Here is a 20,408-nt window from a genome sequence, read left to right on the forward strand (position 1 = left end):
TAGAGAAAATGAACTTAAACCCGTTAAAATGAAACAAGGGTCACAATTTATTATCCCATAAAAACAGACAGGATAACGTTATGTACAGAAAAGGCATGCAACAGAACTAATGCTGAACATTTAACATGGTCGAAGGCATTTTGCACATGTGGAGTCAGATTATTATGAGGAGGAGGTGGAGGAGTAGTCGTGGCGATACTGAGGCTTGCTATGGAAACCCAGGCGCTCCCCACGGATGATGCTCTGGATCAGCCACTCGGGAGACACCAGCGGGACTTCCTGCGAGGTCACGTTTTTCTCTACCAATGGCGGACAGGCACGGTCTGTCACCACAACGTCATACTTGCCCGCAGGAATGTCTGCAGACGGAGGGGAGGAAAAAATAAATAAACTGTCGATAACAAAGTTCCAGCACAATATTTATTATAATTTGGACGTCGTGCGGTGGGAGTCTGTACCTAAGCCCTCTTTGTCCGCCTGGAACTGTCGAAGAGAAGAACCTCCACCCAAGGTGATCAGCTGGGCCCAAAGCTCCACTGGCTTCTCAAACACCAGAAGGACCCGCAGAGCTTTGAACGGGCTGCAGCGTGGATGCCTGATTCAAGAGAAAATACATATATATTAAAACAGAAAGTCCAGTTGGCGTTACCTGAACACCTATTTCAGAAAACAATTGCTTAGCTCTGGGACTTGAATGCTAACGCAGCCCGATACACTCTCTGCCATATCCATCCAGTGAAACCCAAAGAATGAAAAGCGAAATAATAATAAAAGAGAAGGAGATTTATCTTACCATTCTACTATGGTCTCATCTGGCCCCACGCCGGCAGGCAGCAAGTAGTTCCTGTAGTTGAGCAGCTTGTTCTCTTTGCAGCAGTCTCGCACCCAGATGTGCGACACACACGGCACGCCGCTGGCCAAACACAGCAAGTACTTCCTTGTACGACAGTGCTGGTCTGCAATGAGCAGGCTCTGGTAAGCTGCCTTACACTGAAAAGAGATGCGTGATAGCAATGTCACATGCTGTCGGCTGAGCTGTGCTTCTACGTGATATTTATCACCATGGTTAAGTACATCAAAGAGGATAGTTTGGATATCTGAAGTGGGGTTGTACGAGGTACTTATCCATATTTTCACCCCTTTACGACGGGGAACTGAAGCTGTTATCTCTGCTCTCTTCAAAGCCGCCAGACTCCTTTGACAGAAACCGTCATTTCACCTCCCAGAACACGGGAGCTGCTGCTCTACCGCTTCCTCGCTCAGTTTTATTATTAGTTTTGTTAGTCAAAGTCAAAAACACTTTAGTAGACCAGCCACTCCCGTGTTCTGCGCATGACAATGTTTTGTCAAAGGAGTCTGGTGGCTTTGAAGAGAGCAGAGATAACAGCTTCAGTTCCCCGTAGTAAAGGGCTGTCTGACAGCAAGGTGAAGCTGTGAAAATATTCTAAATATAGCGTACATTTAAACATTTTTTTTTAGGTGTCTAAAATCCGTTTAGCATGCCCCCGTCCACGGCAGGACGTTGCTTAGCTAACGTGTCGGTCCTCCTGCCTGCTTCTCCAAACTGACTGACTGTAACCACCGTGCAGTGGACGAGAACTGGAGGATTGTGAAAACAATCAAAATAGGAATAAATGATATAACTGGAGAAATATTTGACTAAAACAAACTTGGCAAAAAATGACAAAGATGTATCACATTGTGTCACATACTTACATCATGGCTCTTAAATACATTTTGGAAAATACTGACTGAAAGCAGACTTTAATTTGAAGTTCTACATTATACTGTATGTAGGAAAAGAATAAGGCTATAAAAATGTTTGAGGCCATAATTATAACAAACATTGGCCATTCATCAGTTTTATAGTCGTCGTCAGAGCACTTACTTGTTCTTCGTTGAAGTCCGGCAGGACGAAGCCTCCACCTGCCTGCAGCTGGGACTCTGTGTATGCTTTGTTATACGGACCTGTCTGCACATAATCTGTTGGTGGGGGGTGGGGGGGGAGAATAGAATAGTTATCGTTGCTTTAATCATAACAGGAAGGGAAGGTTCAGCTGATTCAGCATGCTAGCGTTGGTGTGCGTGATTAAATCTGCACAATTCATTCTCAGAAATAATTGCGATTAACAATATCATTGTCTCTTTCAGTCAAATTACTTCAAACTAATCAAAAGTTTTGAACGAATCACAGGATACATATTTTGGTTACGTCACTGTCATGTGACCCAGATAATGTTACAACAGAAATACACAGCCTACGAAGTAAACCACACCTCTTTATCATTTTGTTTTTAAAGTGAAGGGTGATGGTTATTTAATCAGCAGGGTGTTCAGGCAGATTTCGGGACAGAAACACGAGCAAGTTCAATTCCTCCGGGCTTGAGACAGCTACAGCCCAGGATGTCTGGAGTAGCTATGGCAACAAGTCAACGCTGCCGCTAGCATAACATTAGCTCAATAGGCTGACCAATAATCACTTTTATAATTCCAATGTGGCATATCTAAGCAAAATCAACAATTACCATCAATAGTAATACCCTTTAGGACCTTATCATGTAAGAAATTAATGGCGGTTAAGCAAAGAAACCGCCATTACGTAAAATAATTGACAATCGGACAATTGTGTAATAGTTTTTACATCCTCAGTGTGTCATCGTCTGCCTCACCTTCCTCGTCGTCGCTGCTGTGCTTGTTGGTCAGCCGGTCGATCTCGGACGAGGTAGTCAGCATGAAGGCGAAGCCCATGAAGAGAGTCGTGTTCTGGGGCAGCGGGCCGTGAGTCTCCCCCACGTCACAAGACTGACCGGGGAGGTCTGTGCCGCTGCCAGAGGTGTTACACAGTCCCACCCGCTGAGCTAGAGACACACACACACAGACAGACAGACAGACAGACAGACAGACAGACAGACAGACAGACAGACAGACATTAAAAGGAGAAAACACAGCAAGCGACGGAGTCAGACTCAACGAAAGTTGGAACTGTAAAAGTTCTGTTCAACCGAATTACAAAAGCATATTTTCTCTCTTACCACTAGTGATATCTGGCCCTGCACTTTGTTCTATCTGCTGAGGTTTTGGGATCTGACCATTCTGAAATAGTTCCTATTAAAGCTGCCGACTCTGTTCTTTGGATGACCCAGAGTGGGAAAAAAAAAAAAAAAAAAGATGTTGCTGAAAATCAGGGCAAATACTACAAACCATATCTGCATTGAGCAAGGTTGTGTCAAACTAGAGGTAAGTGAGAAGATTTTTTTTTTCTTCTGTAATTTAGCTGAACCGACCTTTTGAGCATCAAATATATTCACCGTCCGTATTGAAATGATTCCCAAAAAGCGTGACTTTACAGAAATACACATTTGATGTTCCCTCCACCCGTGGACCAACACCATGGTAATACTGATTATTACACGTTATTAATTACCAGTCAGCCTCCGCAGCAGCCAGCACGCAGCAGCAGAGGATGGACACGGACTGTCCTGAATGTTTTAGCTACGCTCAGTACAGAAATCACACATTACTGACTCCATGATCACACAAGAACAACATCTGAGATCTGACAATCATCATTTCATCTAGTGGCTAAAACAAGATTTAAAAAGGTCACATTTACACAATGTTAGAAGGTTAAAAATAAGATTCGCTAAAAACATTTAAAAAGTGCTATTAACACTTGCAAAGTGATACACACACTGCAGACTCATTAAAACCTGAGACGAGAACAATACATTATGTTAAAATCTAAAACTGACTTAAGGCTTTGTTGATGGATAGGATTATGTAAAAGCTTAACTCTGAAGTATGTAGTCAGGTAAAAACTCAAAACGTAAATAAAGATAAGAAAAACCTGAAAAACGTCCTTATGTTAAAAAAATTAAATAAACGGGAAAGAAAAACTGCTAACTGTGAAATCCAACAACCCCCCCCCGCCCCCCTCCCACTGTTGAGCTGCGGCCATGGTTTTGGTTAGCGGGTCTCCATACCGGCTTTGACCCCCGAGCCCCTGCGGCCTCTCTTGGCCGGCGTCCTGTTGTCCTCGGAGGCCATCAGCTTCCTCTTGCCGGAGGGGCCGGGGGTTCGGGGGCTGCTGGAGGAGCTGCGGTTGGGAGTGTTCTGACCCTCGGGGCCTCCTCTGCGCCTCCTCTTCCCCTCCACCAGGTTGTCTAAGTGAAGTTAATAAAGACATTTGGAAACAATGAGTTTCTGAATATGTGATTTATAAAAAAAAAACACGATGAAAGATTTTCTCTATCACATTAAACTGAAATTAAACATTATTGAAATAAAAAAAAGGGCCGCTGCGGTGGTCTTACCGAGGCTGATGTCGGAGGCTTTGGTCAGGGGCGTGGAGGGCTCGTAGGGCCCGAGGCTGTGCTGCTCCCTCAGCTTGTTCCCCTGCTCCAGAGACAGGATGATGGCGGTCCTGTTGTACCACTGCGTCTGTCCGTCCTTCTCCACGCTGTAGAACAGCTCCTGCCCCTCTGTTTTATGGCCCCTAACAACCCCTAAACAGACACACACACACACACACACACACACACACACACACACACACACACACACACACGAGACAGAAGATCATCAGAACTTTTGGTTTGAGACTCAATACAATTATTCTTTACTTTTTATATTAGCATCTTCATAAAAATGACTATATGGAACATGCTGAGTGGTTTGAGAGGTTTTCTACGTTGTGAAAACTGCTTTGCAATGTGAACACTTGTACCTCATACAAGCCCACTTCAAAAGGTCCGAACTATCCCTTTAAAGCTAGAGTGCCCTTTAAAGCTAGAGTGTGTAGTTTCTGCCCCCCCCCCATGAGGAATTCTAAGTAATGACAACTGTCAACGCGTCCACATGATACTGGAAGATCAATTAAGGACCCATTGATACATAGAATAACTTGATGGGAAAGTCTGTTTTTGGCTCATCCAATGATTTAAAATCCCTGGAAAAAAAAAGGTGGAAGTTAATTTCATTACTAAATAGCTCCCTCACCGATGCTGAAGTACTCGTCCTCCAGCAGAGCGGTGACCTCCGTCCCCAGGGGGATGGGATCACACAGCAGGATATCCTTCCCCGCCACCTCGCACTCGTAGCCGTCATCGAACCGCAGGCGGAATCTCCCCTCCCCGATGTCCTTGATGATGCGGCCCGAGTAGAAGTAGCCGTTGGACGACCACTTGGCCACCACCCGCAGGCCGACGAAGCTGCTTCCGGCCGAGCTGGCCTCCTCCGGCGACGACCTGAGGGAGTCGGAGTGGCTGGGCAGCTCGGCGTCTGTGGGGCTGACGGGGAGGCGCGGGGGGAGCATGCGGGTGTACAACTCATCCTCTGAGGAGGACTGTGGCTGGCCGTGAGCGCCGAGCCTCTGCAGCGAGCCAACGCCACCTCCCCTTAGAGAGAGAAAGCGAGTTTGTTCAGACAGCAGGCGACGTCAGACGTTGATTTAAAGGCTTCCTGTTGGAATAATTCACTTTTCCCTCAACGTCTAGCACCTCCACTCGGCAGGTTTACCTCGTTAGAATTACTAGTCAGTTCATAGTTTGTGCGTTCAGTCTTCCAATTCATTCAATAAACATTATTTAGCTAAACAATCTGCAAATAAATAACTAATTTCCTTCTTTTTCTGCCATATCAAAACACTAGTATTTTATTATATTCCTTTCTGATTTGCTGACAAAGCTCTGAATAATGTACAAAAACATGTTTAAAGCAACAGGTAAACATTCAGGTTAGCATTTCAGCTTTGTGCAACTGCTTTGCCTTAAAGGAACACGCCGGCTTATTGGGACATTAGTTTATTCCCCGTATCCCCCAGAGTTAGAGGAGTCCATACGTACCCTTCTCATCTCCGTGCGTGTTGTAACTCTGTCTGATGCCCCCACCGCTAGCCTAGCTTAGCACAGATCCTGGAGGTAACCGGCTCCATCTAGCCTAGCTTAGCCCAGATCCTGGAGGTAACCGGCTCCATCTAGCCTAGCTTAGCACAGATCCTGGAGGTAACCGGCTCCATCTAGCCTAGCTTAGCACAGATCCTGGAGGTAACCGGCTCCATCTAGCCTAGCTTAGCACAGATCCTGGAGATAACCGGCTCCATCTAGCCTAGCTTAGCACAGATCCTGGAGGTAACCAGCTCCATCTAGCCTACTGCTCCCAATAAGTGACAAAATAACGCCAACGTGTTCCTATTTACATGTCGTGATTTGTATAGTCACAGCGTGTACAAATAACAAGGTCACATGAGACACAGCCATCTTCTAACCGTATATAAACTGGGAACTATATTCTCAGAAGGCGAAGCACTGCTACTCTCTGCTACTTGGGCGGAGTGATTTGCTCGCAGCACCTGAAGCCCCGTGGTGAGGTGCAGAGAGTTCACCTGGAGTTCGCTCAGAGTTGGAGTAATAGAGTCAACAATTACTAGATAGTAAAAGCAAAGTGACCTTGTTATTTGTACACGCTGTAACTATACAAATCACAACATGTAAACAGGAAAATGTTGGCGTTATTTTGCCATTTATTGGGAGCAGTAGGCTAGATGGAGCCGGTTACCTCCAGTATCTGTGCTAAGCTAGGCTAGATGGAGCCGGTTACCTCCAGGATCTGTGCTAAGCTAGGCTAGTGGTGGGGGCGTCAGACAGAGTTACGACACGCACGGAGAGGAGAAGGGTATGTATGGACTTATCTAACTCTGGGGGATACGGGGAATAAGCTAAAGTCCCAATAAGTTGGCGTGTTCCTTTCAACTGTGAAGTATCTGCAAGCAGGTGATGTAAAGTACTCAAGTGATCTTTGATGCTAACTCAGTTCTTGTTGGTTTGTGTGGTTTATAAACAGCACATTGTGCAGCTGTACATTAAGTACGTTGTTGATTGATAGCACATTTGGAAAAAAAAGGTTTTATGAAATCAGAATATTTGACTTCAATGCCGACATTAGTTTGGAAACGATTTGTAAATTGGTGGATTGACAGAAAATGAATCAACAAATTTTGATAACTGATCATTTGTTCAAGTCAAGAGGATTTTGACACACGTGTTATTGTAAATTGAATATCTGGAGTCTGAAGTTGTCACTTCGGCCTCAGGGAACTAGTGAGGGATAGTTTTCACTAGTTTCATTTACAAGAAAGAAACGAGAACATGATTTATTCATTAATTGAACAATCAAATGAGTCGCTACTGACATGTATCATTAGTTGTAGCGCTGAGTGAGAAGTATTAGCAGATTAGTGAAAAGATGAAAAGTAAAGTGTTAGCATAGATAGTGTAGGTAGTGTGGCTCCCAGCAGTTTGCCTGTTATTGCTGCCTCGTCCGTGGTTTCTTTGAGTGCAGGCCGAGCCTCAGCGAGGACTCACCTGGACATGGAGGAGCGGGATGGGGGTCGGCCCCTTCTAGCCCTTCCTCTGGGGGTCAGCGGGACGAAGGCCCGGGACCCCAGGGTGCTGTCGCCTCTGTGCATTGTGACCACTGACCCTGCCCTTTGACCTCTGTGACCCCTGTGACCCCTCTGTTGCTGCCCGCCTCCCCTCCTGGGACTGCAGACACACAGAGGAGACCAATGGATCCGGTCAAGTTGCACAGGCATTGATCTGGGGCTACTTTCAAAATCCAAAGCACCCCGTTGAACAAGGGGTGTTCAGTGTCCCCAGATTCATGTCTGCGAGCAACTTGCACCTGAAGCAGGCAGGGATCAGTAAATCACGAGAAGTTAGAGTGTTAGAAAGTAGGGCTGCACAATATATCATCTTTTATCGTTATCGCTGCGACATATCACGAAAGACTGCGCTTTAAAATGTAACTGTCACTGTGTTTTAGTGCTGCCTATTATATTTAATTCAACATTCAAATCGGTTCAATAAAAGAATGTTGGAAATTTGTATTAATTCGTTTTAAATTCAACAAGCATTTTTTTGTGTATTTTAGTAGAAAACTGAAAGCAGCAAAAATGCAGAACTGAGTACACTTTAATATCTGTTTAAAGGTCTCATGACATGGTGCTCTTTGGATGCTTTTATATAGACCTTAGTGGTCCCCTAATACTGTATCTGAAGTCTCTTTTATATAGACCTTAGTGGTCCCCTAATACTGTATCTGAAGTCTCTTTTATATAGACCTTAGTGGTCCCCTAATACTGTACCTGAAGTCTCTTTCCCGAAATTCAGCCTTGGTGCAGAATTACAGCCACTAGAGCCAGTCCCACAATGAGCTTTCCTTAGGATGTGCCATTTCTGTGCCTGTAGCTATTGAGGAGGAGAGGGGGCAAGGTGGAGGGTGGGGGTATGGCCTTGACCAACTGCCACTTTGCTCATTTGAAAGCCATGATGTCTCTCTCTCATGGGTGGGCCAAATTCTCTGGGCGGGCAAAGCAGAGAAAGGGGAGGTAACCTTGCAAGATTCCAGATTGGCCCATCTGAGCTTTCATTTTCTCAAAGGCAGAGCAGGATACCCAGGGCTCGGTTTACACCTATCACCATTTCAAGCCAATTGGGGACCATAGGCAGGCTGGGGGAACGCATATTAATGTTAAAAAACCTCATAAAGAGAAATTTTCATACCATGGGACCTTTAATTTATCGCAAGTAATATCGTTATCGCAATATTCAACAACGTTATTATATTTTCCTCATATGGTGCAGCCCTATTTGAAAGCCAAAGGTGAAGGAATGACACAGGAATCGGCATGCAACTAGTATAGACAGACAAAGCAGAGAGACTTTATTGACCGGACTGAAGAGACACCGTGAGCACTTGATTGGCAGTGTGGAGGGGGGAGGGGGGAGGCGGTACCTGAAGGATACGGCCCCTCGACTGGGCGGCATGATGAAGTCCGGCCTGGTGAAGTCTGGCCTGGTGAAACCGCTGCTGCTGGTTCCTCCGGAGCTGTGCTGCAGGCTGGAGGCCTTGGACGACAGAGAGCTGATGTCAGCCAGGTCACCAGAGGTCAAAGAGCTGCTGCCTGTGCGGCACGGGGAGATGTCGCTGTCCAACACCTGGGAGTCCACCACTGGCTCCTCCGTCTCCTGGAAACATTTAAAGAGCAGCTATCATGCTACTTTTCTGGTCTTAGTTTTTGATTCAGGACTCCTATAGATATAAACTATGTAGATCGGCGGTAAACTCTTTCCGTCATCTGTGCACTTTCTGCAGCTCCTCTGAAAGCTCGGTTTAGGTTCCTCCCCCCTCCAGCCAAGCCCAAGCTGTTGTGATTGGTCATCTTCCGGAAGACCTCCGAAAGGGACGGCTCAGAGCTTGGAGCAGCATGACCATGTAGGGAAGTCCGCCAGATTTAGCAACTGCATGGCCTATTTCTCGCTTAAAATGTTTTCAGAAAGACGTTTCGGTGAACTATCTTCGTAAAATACGAGATTGTATTCCGAACGAGTCGCCACTGATGGTCTGGCTTTGAAATTCGGGAGAAGCCAGACCCACGTAACGCGTTCGTCCAATCAGCAGCCGGTTTTCATTTTTTGGGCGACAATACAGATTAGCGCCACCTGCTGTTATGGAGACATATTACGTCTCACACACACGCAGAGCGTACACTCAAGTCGGCGTCGCTTCAGTGTGTTCTGAGGTACTTTTTTGACCAACTCGGGGGGGCAGTCAGTCCGACTGCCTTTTCTGCCGACGGTTGGCCGTCAGGTTGGTGTGTCAGAGCCTTAAAAAGTGTACATATGGTGACTGAGGAGGATGTAGTTTGTGGTGCTGTTGAACTGTTTTGCGTTATACTGAGAAGGTGCTTCTAATATTTAGTCTACCCTCGATAAAAATGAGGGGACAAAGCCTGTATACACAGTTGAATCAACACCTCTGTAAAACAGTTTAAACAAAAACCAAACAAAAGCCTCAATGAAGAAAAGATCTATTGCAGAGCTATTGTGATAGACTGCATTAGTTTCAGCTAGGTGGACCTAATGAAATGGCAACTGGGTGTAAGTAAAATGTGAAACAATGGAGAACAAAGGGCCCTGAAAATGGCCAATTGGCAGATAGAAAATGACAGTAAAGGAGAGGGAAGGTATTTTTTATATAACAGATTTTTTTTTTTGGCTACTTGGTTGCAGCGGAAACAAGTTGTGAACACAGTACTGCCATATCATCACCTCTAAAGGTTGATATGTTGAAGTTGTTAGTTAACAGTTGCTTATTTCCACATCCAGCAGTTACGGAGCAACATTATCTTTCATTCTTTGCGTTTGTGTCCAGCTGACGAATGTACGTCCAATATTATCTCGCTTTTAACTGGTCTCTACAAACTCCTCCACTGTGTTTCAGCGAGTCTCTAACTGTGTCTGTCTGCTGTTTGCTGCTGTGAAGGTAGTGTACAGTTAAGCAAGTTGAATTAACCAGTCCTTCCAGAAAAACGCAGAGTTTTTTTGTGATTGTTGCGGGCAAAAATCCTTGATTATGCGGCATGTTTTCTTAAAAAATGCAATGGAATATGCGGGATATTTATGCAATATTATGCAATGAAATTGCCAGAACTTGCAAAAAATTCGGGAACTTGCAAAAATTGTGGGAACTTGCAAAAACTGCGGTTTGATGAAAAAGAGAAGAAAAAGTGATTCCCCCAACACCCTGCTTTTTTTAAACTTAATTTCCAAAAATAGTTTACAGATATTCAGTCATTGCAATAAGTAAACAAATACGATACAAAAATATATACAAATAATATAATATTAAAGTAAAAATAAAAGTAACAGAGGGAAATAAAAGATACAAAAGAGACTTTTGAAAGAGACGATTTAAAAATCGTTAATAATATAGACAGCAGGAGCACTTAAACAAAGACATTTGAGTAGACATCAGATATTAAGATAGCTTTCTTATTGGATACCAACTTAAGAGACTCAATGATGTTCACATCGCGTAATTACGTCACTTCATAACGTTCCCATGGCAAGAGGGGAAAATGGCTGCTCTTGAGTGAAGTAAACGCAACATTTTTTTCAACTTTCTGCTAAGATATGTGTGACTTTTTGCAACGAAAATGCGGGGATTATGAAATCATGCATCACCGCATATTTTGCGCGGAAATCTGCAATTTATGCGCCGAAAGTGCGGCATATTTGAAAAAATGCGGCCCCCGCATGAATATGCATTGAATTATGTGATCGCATAATCGCGTTTTTCTGGAGGGACTGATTAACATTTAAGACATGCTGAAAAATTTCACCTTACAGCTAGAGACGTTTTGATAACTCTTCCTGTCAAAAGACCAGAGAAAAGGGAAATCTGTCGGCTACCTCGGTGACTTTGCGTTCCACCTCTTTGCCGTCCTCATAATACACGTCTGTGATGATCCGTGTGACGGTGGTTCGCACTTCCTGGATGGTGCGCACGTGTCTGCGGTGGGCGGGGGCTGCGGTTCTTCTAAAGGACGGAGACTCTGGTTCACCCTTTAAGACAAAAATACAAGAGCGTCAACAGGACAATATTCACAGACGTAAGCAGAATTTTCCGCCTCCATCAACAGCTGAATGTCCCTACCCTGCCAGCTGGGGAGCGCGGCCCCGGTGCATCGAAGCTGGTCTGCTGGGAGACTGTCCGCTGACGGAGCTGAGACACACATGGCAGAGTGATCAACACCACAATAACTGTAAGAGCCATTTTCATTTGTTTTGGGTGTAGGACACAAATTGTCCACTGGTGTCACTAGTGTGCTTTTGAGTGAGGTCTATTTAGGTAGGAACCTTTCAACAGGTAACAGGGGTGCCGTTAATCGGAGGAGCACAAATAGTTTTTGACCGCATCAAAATCGCTGTTGTGGATGTGTAAATGTTTGATGGAGTTTAAGGGACACATGGATTCTTGCACGTTCATTTGAAGAACATTGTGATCAATAAATGTACATGAAAACACAACGATGACTATTGGAGTCGGTGATTTCAACAGTAGGCTACTGAGCTGTGTAAGGTAGAAGAGAGCGAGTCAGCGAGTTTCAAGTCCGTATAGCAGCCCCTCAGTGGCTTTAAGTTTTTAGGCTTAGCCATTATAACAATAACCATGCAAAAAAACACATCTCATGGCATATTTGTTTTCAATGGCTTTTGGTTGATTTTTAGAATTTTAATAATTATTTATTTTTATTCAATTATTTTAAAATTCTTTTATTCTTACATGTTGCGATGTATTTTCTTGCTTTCTTCTTATTTGTGTTATTTTACGACTCATTTTGCTTTGATTTGACTTGTTGTGCAATGCACTTCAATTTGTACAGCACTTTGATCAACTCTGGTTGTTTTAAACGTGCTATATAAATAAACTTGACTTAACATAATAGAGAAACATACCATAACCATTTTCAGTAAGAACATGACAACTTTGCAAAATTCAAATACATGCTCTGCATTACATTGTTAATCCTTTGTGCTGTGGCGAGCTCCAGATGTGCGCAGTAACCAGCTTACCTTGTTGGACGGACTGGAGGCGATGGTCTGCTGAGGAGCCCTCTGTCTGCCATCAGTCCTGTTAGGGGTGGGCGGCTCTGGAGCTTGCGGGGGTCCTCGCTTATCCCCAGACTCCTCAGTAGGGCCGGGAGGATCCTTACGGCTCTCCTGCGGTGCTGCCAACACTTCCTGTTGCGAAGGCTCCGATTGGCTGTTAGGGAGGCTGTTGCATCCCAGCGAGGACGCCTGGGAGCTCCTCTGGGGTGAGGCAAACAGCTCCTCTCTGCAAAGAGGTAAAAAAAAAAAGGTACAAATGTGACGATGTGGGACATCTTGTAGAGAGTCAACAAAATGGTGTCAATATTAGAATCTGCTTGAATCACAACACCAGGAGCCATGTGTCGGTAGGGGTTGGGTATCAAAACCCGGTGCCAATACGGCACCGGTGCCTAAATGGACCAAATAGCAACGCGGATTTCGGTGCCTCATTTCGGTGCCACTAACATGCCTTCCGCGCTTCTCTCTGGTGTTCTGAAACGGACGTTAGGCAACAGAAGCATCGCTGAATGTGGCGCTCGTTAACACTACACTTGACAGCAGGTAACGTTAGCCTACCGCTAGCTAGTAACTGGCTTAAACACGGTTAAAATGCTGACAGCTAAACGGTGTAAAGTGTGACTGTATTTCACTGTGGAGGATTCCAACACCGGGACCTCATGGCCGTAGGAATAAACAAGCCGTTCTTAGTGATGGTTCGGAGTAATTTCACCCTAGGGTCCTTTGCACCATGACCTCGAGCCAAACAACCCCCAGAAGCTTTTTTCACCTGGGTCGAACATTGGGAGAGTTAGCGTAGAGTAGCGTTATCAGCTGAATAGCTTAGCGCAGGGGCTAATGGATCCAGTGATGTATCTCGTAAATGACCCCACTAATAATGCCCGAAATGATACCAAACTTCTGCACTAGTACATATAGGTTATGCACTCATAAAACGATGGATTGGAAAGTTTGTAAGTACACCAGAAGTTTATGTAAATAACACTTGCCTGCTGGCTTCTGCTGTCTGCTGCTGTTGCTACCGGGCAGTAAGAGTGCTTAGGGCCGTCTACAAATTACAACACCGAAAAGATATACAACAAAAATATTTATTAATTTAATGATTAAATAAGGTAATGTCTCCAAACTTACCTCAATTATAACTTTTCTCCTGCTAGTTATACTACATCACTTACTTTAAAAGAAAAAGTTAAATTAATAAATATTTGTAGACGTCCCTAAGCACTCTTACTGCCCGGTAGTAGCAGCAACAACAACAGCAGAGACCTAGGGTGAAATTACTCCGAACCATCACTTTAAATGTCGCCAACTGTCGTTTTGTGACCTTTTTTTACAAGTGTCAGTTCAGGCACCGGCTTTTAAAAGTATCGTTTTAGCACCGGTATCGGAAAAGACCCAAACGATACCCAACCCTATGTGTCAGAAATCAAAGCCTTTTCAATATGACTTTTCCTCTGGTGTCATCATCAGGCTAAACCTTAAATGTTTTCTTTAACCTTAAACTTGATGATGGTAACAAATATATAACAAAACCTACTTAAATAAATTGTGTTGCTAATAGACTTTTAGTCTTGTTAGTCTCTTATATTGTCATGCAAACAGCACAGTTCTCTAAACTGTTTACTGCAAGTGGATTAAAGAGAGAATTCAACTGCAGAAAACATTTAGTAAAACAATCACACTTTATCAAAGCGGGAGGACAAAACTAAACCTTTCCGCTCCTCGTGTCCCAAGAGAATATGCAAAAAATAACCACCCACCCCACCTCCAGAAAGTAGGTCTCTCTCTCTCTCTCATTGTCACACACACACACACACACACACACACACACACACACACACACACACACACACACACACACACACACACACACACACACACACACACACACACACACACACACACACACACACACACACGAAATGAACCCTCCTTATAGCATCTTTTAGATTATGTGATGATGAGATGATAAGGTGATATGACTTTTTACACAAAAGTCACAAAACTAAAAGTTGTTTAACTCCTACACATGATCTCCTACAAATCTAGACTGCGGGCGCCCGGATAGCTCAGTTGGTAGAGCAGGCGCCAGGTTCAACTCCTTGATGGGTGGTGATGGTGCAGTGGATATGACACATGCCTTTGGTGTGGGAGATCTGGGTTCAATTCCCACTGCGATACATCAACCAATGTGTCCCTGAGCAAGACACTTAACACATAGTTGCTCCAGAGGCGTGCGACATATATAGCAATTGTCGCTTTGGATAAAAAGAGTCAGCTATATGACTTGTAATGTAATGCATGTCATTCCCCATCTCTCTTCCTTTTCATGTCTTCAGCTGTCCTGTCAAAATAAAAGCCTAAAATGCCCCAAAAAATAAAATCTAGACTGCAAAGCTAACAAAAATGGGTCAACACTGTTGTGAGCATATGGCAGGCTTTTCCCCTGGTGCCTTCATGTCTGTTATATATTGCACTCAGTCTCGTAGGACCAGGTGTATATATACACACACACATACTGTATACAGCTGTGTACAACATTTGGCTAAAATGTGGGTGGAAACAGTCTGACAAAGTCTGACATTTCTACTCCATTACAGTAGTGCTAAAAAAGTACTTGCAGGATTCAAATGAGAAACTGGAAAGGAACTGGAATGAAAGCCACTAACGTTTTGGCCCTTCACAACTACATTTTCACCCAGTTTTCTACAGGTTTATTTTTGTCGTCACAGTAACAGAATCACATCTGGCTCCATTAGATCACATTACAAATGGCATTACACTGAAAGATGCACTCCTGAACTGTCACAGTGAGTACGCTTACCTGACCGATGTGGTGTTGCCTCCAGCCTGGCTGTCCTCCCTTGGCTCCTGCTGTCTGTGCACCTGTCTGACACGACTGAACACTGACGGGCTGCTGGGACATCAAACATCAGTGTTACACTCCTATTTTTTACAACCAGCACAAAATCGTCTTGCAAAGCGGTTGAATAACATATTGATCTAGCAGTGTAAACTGCAGGGGTAAATAAACCCTGAAGATGCATTAAACTGCCACTAGTCTATATCCACGACGTTCCGCTTCCGGGATTGGTCTGTTGCCGCAGGAAATACCGCCGGATGTCACTCTTTGCTGGTGGATGTCCGATACCTTTTGCTTTCTTTGCGTTGGCATTTTAAACAACTCTGGTGGATTCATGAGGACTATGATTAAGTGCTCCTCAGATATCTGCAGGGTAAATCCAGACAGCTAGCTAGACTATCTGTCCAATCTGAGTTTTCTGTTGCATGACTAAAAGTGTACTTGAACCTACCCATGTTCCACCAAAACAAGTTCCTTTCTGAGGCTATTTTGCAGCGGCACAGGGGCTCCGTCCGACGCTTAGCACCACCCAAGACGATAGTGATTGGTTTAAAGTGGAGGAAGGTCTGGCAATGCGAGACTATACTGCAGCTAACAGATGTGCTCCACCAAACAGAAGTTAAAACTAGTATTCAAGTATTTAAAAGCCATATTTGTTAGCCATATCATGGACTCAGAGTGATGGGCCGAGCTAAACAAATGAACTGATCAGGTGTGATGAGCTGAGCATGAAGAATAGCTTATAGTCGGAACAATTTAACAGTGACTCTCCACAGCACAATTCAAGCAAAAGCACTAATAAATGCACTCAAAAATAGAATTGCTCGATGAGCGGACTTGAGCTGTGAGCAACTTAGTGCGCATGAGTTATAGCATCCGTGTAATTTTAACCACCAGAACATGGCGCCAAAACATGCCGTCACTCCCCAGTTTTAATCAAAGTCATTGGTGTCAAAGTTACAAATTGAGTTGAGAATTTTGAAGTAGATTAGCTTTTTAATTTCATCATTATGACATACTAACGGTCATTGAGGCAATATGTGCCAAAATGTTGATTTATAGATTTCAGAGCTCAACCGATACTAGATATATTTGATCAGTTTTTGACCATCAGTGCTGGCTGAGAAGCTGCTAACCGAAAGATTTGTACACTGCTCTTTGCTTTTGAGTTTGGGTTGGAGGTTTCTGCAAATCTGTGCATTTTGACAGCCTCTGTCTGAACTCTGATTCACTCAACAGCGCGCCCAAATAACGTTTCACATTCACTCTCTAATTGTAACTGCACTGCAGAGCCAGCTGAGGTGAAGGAGGCTGAGAGGACAAAACACAGTAAAGTTCAGTAAAATAAAAAGGTGATTTTTAGCTCATATAGATTCATTAAAACATGCCCGGTTCAATCAATCTTTAGAATCGGCTCCAGACATCTCTACCTCAAACATATCTCTGAGCTGAAACTCATCAGCCAACACACACGCATTAACTGAGATATCTGTGATAAGCTAAAGATGGCCGATAATACCAGCCATGCTGATACATCACTTGGGCTCAAATACATCTATGAATGAAAAACATAAGAGCCACTAGAACAGGTGCGCTTTTCATCAGTTGGAGCTTAAACTAGCCATAAATCTGACTGCTGAAACAGCTTACAAGAGACATTTATAAATATCTCAATACATCGGTGCCATTGTGTGTGAAGCGACACTGTAGAGGCTGAACAACAGCCACTGAAGAACGTCCTTCAGCTGCTTTTCATTCCCAAGAGACTGAGGCGAAGGCAGTAACACACTTATGAAAGAATTCAGTTAATGTGCATAAAGAGAGAGTGCCAGGTTACCTGGTAACAGCCTTGGCAACAGTGGTAACCTTGACGACAGATTCATCTTCTTCTGATAGTGCTGGCTCTGGGGGATAGAGATTAGACATTTATAACTGAGGGGGTGATGAGTGCATTCAACGTACGGCTGGCAACAAATATCAAATAATAATAATAATTAGAACATATATATACACACATATATATATATATATATATAAAAAGACATTTGTATATGAAAAGTTTCTCACAGCCTCCTGCATTGAACGGTGCACCTATGTAAACACCTTCCCGTAATCAACGGTGGCGTCATTACGTCGACCAGCGTAGCGCAAACGTAGTGCAAGGGTAGGGTTCGTTGGAAAAAAATTCCAAGGTTTGGCAGAAACCGAACTCTGTCACAAGCCCAATATTCGGCCGAATCCAAAGCCGAATCCTGGATTCGGTGCATCCCTAGTGCTGATGAAGTTCTATTATTCGGGCTGGCTCTAACAAAGGTAAACAAACAATGAGGGCGAAGAAGAGGGCCGCACAAAGACGGCAACGAAAATGTCCGAAAGATCCAAGAACCTGTGTCTAAAAGCAGCTTAACGATTAAACGAGAGACATTAGATTGTGTCGGTAAGGGCTGCCACCGAAATCGTCCGACAAAAACGACAAGAGACTCGGTTGTTTATGACCAAATTACAAACTGGCCCCGTGATGCAGTGTGATCCACGCCGTGTCCTGCTTCCTGCACGCTCCAGAGAGAGAGAGGTAGAGAGGGCTACAGTGTTTAAATTAAGTTACATAGAACATTGTTTTATTCATTTAATTTGTAATGTGTCGGTATGTAGATTATTGAAAACACATGTTCAATAAATAAACACACCTATACAAGAAGTTATGTCTCCTGTTGTATTGGTTTGCCCTCTTATGGAAATAATGCGCAAAAAGACATTTGAATAGATTCGAACCTCTGTGTTGTTTTTTTAAATATTCAAATGCCATTTTTGGCCAATTTTGACTGCTCTAATCCAGCGTCACTCCCAAGAAGATGCACACGCCCAGCGTTGAGCATGAAAGTGTGAGGGAGGAACAGCACGCAAACGGCTCTTACTCTGCAGGCTGAAGCGCTCCGAGCTGCCCTCTTCGACGGGGGTCACCAGCTTCATCCTCAAACTCAGCTTCCCATCTCCCTTTTCCGTCGTGTCGTCCCCGCTTTCCCCCGACACAATGTCACTGGCTGCCATCGCCCCGTCTGCAGAGACATCCCCCACCACGCCTGACTTTTCGGAAAAGGAAGTGATCTCTGGAGGAAAAGAAAAACAGTTAAGAAGCTCGACATCAGATCATGTTCTGCTACTTGACGTTAAGTAGACAAGTTGTCCCGTTTGTCCGGCACAAGAACCCACCGATGGGAGTGCTGTGCCTCAGCCTCTGCTTCAGCTGGCTGATTAGAGGGGGCGTGGCACCGACAGCAGGACCAATCAGCTCCCCTTCTTTAGGAAGTGTGAAGTGGAAGGAAATTTCTGTAATAGAAAAGCGACATTGGATTCACATTAGATCTATTTCAGCGCACGGCTCCTGTGAAAGCCAGATCAGTCTCAAACAGAGATGGTGTGTCTCCAACACAGCCATTAACTCTTACCTCTAATGTATCTATGCGGACTAAAAAATACGTTAAAATAAAAAATCCCTGTAATAAGTAGGATTTGAGGGAGTGTATTGCCAACATATTTTCTATACTGTAAGCTACAACTAAATGAAAATATGCATTTAATTAATTAATCGAGAAAATAATCGACAGATTAATCAACAATGAAAATAATCGTTAGTTGCAGCCTAGTTAGTTGACCTCCAAATAAAGTGTTTGGGGTAATCTGCTACAATTATTATGTTTAAAAAAAAAAAATGTAACAACCTCTTTGATCATCCCAATCCCAGGTTAAGAAACGCTGCTTTTAACTAAGTAGTGGATATCACACTGACATATGGTATATCTGTGCCCATCTTACCTCCCGAGCTATCACTCAGGCTCTTGTCTTTGAGCCCCTCTGGTTCAGGCCCCACCCTCTCAGTCTGGGAGAGCCTGTCAGGAGCCGGGTGCACCTTCTTCGCCTGCGCCTGGGACCCGTGGCCGTTAGTGGAGAGGGACACGTTGCCTCCGATTGGCTGGGAACTGTTGGTCTTTGACTGCGACGACACGTCTTTCGGAAGAACCTGGGAGTCTCTCTCGCTGTCTGCAACGACGATGACACTGTCCTCTCCTCTGTCGCCGCTCTCCCCCTCGACGGGCTCAGGAGACAACAGCTGGCTCTGGGAGAGGGCCAGAGCCATTCCTGAGGCCCCGCCTCCCAATGCGCTCTCCCCCTCCTCCATCACCACCTCCTCTTCTTCTACCTCATCCTGCACAGACTCATCAGTCATGTCTTTGACCATTTGACTGTTGCCAACCGTTCCACACTTCTGTGACAATGGTTTTACAGAAGGACTCTTTGCAGTTCCTCCTTCCTTCCCCAAGTCTACAGAACCCTTCACCACATCCACAGCAGATGTGTTAGAGATCATAGACTGCGAGGACAAACTGCATGGTGTAGTGTCTGGGGGAGTCTCCTGCACACAGCTGTTAACGGAGGGATCAAACTTTGATTGAGAGCAGGACACCGCTTCAGCAGAGCCTGCCTCTTTGCTATCACTCTTACTGTCTTTTACATTCACATCTTGTACATTCAAAGAGGTCTTTTTGTGCACGTCAGACTGCTGCAACAGATTGGACAACTCCTTCTTGGCACATTCGCTGCGATGCTTTGGTGATTCAGCAGAGGTGGAAGCTTTAGAACTGGCGACAGTTTGTGACTCTGAAGAGACGCCGTTGCTCTCGCTCCTCTGGTGTGAAACCACCGAGTCGCTGGTGTCGACACCGGGCGGCTCCTCCAGTTCCTCGATCTGAGTGGCCTGGCTGTCCTCCTCAACATGTTCTGAGGTCTTCTGGGCTGGGCTACTGCTCTGCGTGTTCACGGAGAGCTGCAAAGGCAAAGTGAAAGCAGCTGACTCCAGCTGTTGAGACTGTGTCTCGCGAGGCAATAATGCCATCTTCTTATCGGACTGCTGTGGTGCCTCTTGGCTCTGCGTTGGGACAAACACATCCTGAGAAAACAGAAAAACACACACATGGAATATCATGAACTAGGGCTGAAACTAAGGATTATTTTCATTATTGATTCAACTGCTGATTTCTTTTTATATTTTTTGCAATTAACTAAATATTTTTTGGAATTAACTGATTAATCTCTTG

The 20,408-nt window shown here is 44.5% G+C and overlaps 1 protein-coding gene across 15 annotated transcripts in view; it reads right to left on the reverse strand.

The window, feature by feature from the left end:
• Positions 1–23: 23 nt before the first annotated feature.
• tp53bp1 (tumor protein p53 binding protein, 1) overlaps positions 24–20,408 on the reverse strand; it is a 31,301-nt gene continuing 10,916 nt past the window's right edge. For 9 of the 15 annotated variants that reach the window (XM_039794391.1, XM_039794394.1, XM_039794403.1 and 6 more), the window contains 18 exons: positions 19,129–20,260; positions 18,526–18,642; positions 18,231–18,422; positions 17,153–17,219; positions 15,277–15,369; positions 12,417–12,678; positions 11,497–11,565; positions 11,253–11,405; positions 8,794–9,026; positions 7,362–7,541; positions 4,999–5,396; positions 4,314–4,505; positions 3,984–4,163; positions 2,670–2,858; positions 1,889–1,983; positions 794–990; positions 459–595; positions 24–359 (listed from right to left, as the gene is read on the reverse strand). In XM_039794391.1, the coding sequence (XP_039650325.1) occupies positions 163–359; positions 459–595; positions 794–990; positions 1,889–1,983; positions 2,670–2,858; positions 3,984–4,163; positions 4,314–4,505; positions 4,999–5,396; positions 7,362–7,541; positions 8,794–9,026; positions 11,253–11,405; positions 11,497–11,565; positions 12,417–12,678; positions 15,277–15,369; positions 17,153–17,219; positions 18,231–18,422; positions 18,526–18,642; positions 19,129–20,260 (4,083 nt within the window). In that variant the 3' untranslated portion in view covers positions 24–162. Of the gene's footprint in view, positions 360–458; positions 596–793; positions 991–1,888; positions 1,984–2,669; positions 2,859–3,424; positions 3,493–3,983; positions 4,164–4,313; positions 4,506–4,998; positions 5,397–7,361; positions 7,542–8,793; positions 9,027–11,252; positions 11,406–11,496; positions 11,566–12,416; positions 12,679–15,276; positions 15,370–17,152; positions 17,220–18,230; positions 18,423–18,525; positions 18,643–19,128; positions 20,261–20,408 lie in introns of those variants that run through there. The other 6 variants (XM_039794405.1, XM_039794396.1, XM_039794406.1 and 3 more) reach the window with 5 other exon arrangements.

The sequence above is a fragment of the Perca fluviatilis genome, chromosome 3 (assembly GCF_010015445.1).
Source record: "Perca fluviatilis chromosome 3, GENO_Pfluv_1.0, whole genome shotgun sequence".
NCBI lineage: Eukaryota > Metazoa > Chordata > Actinopteri > Perciformes > Percidae > Perca > Perca fluviatilis.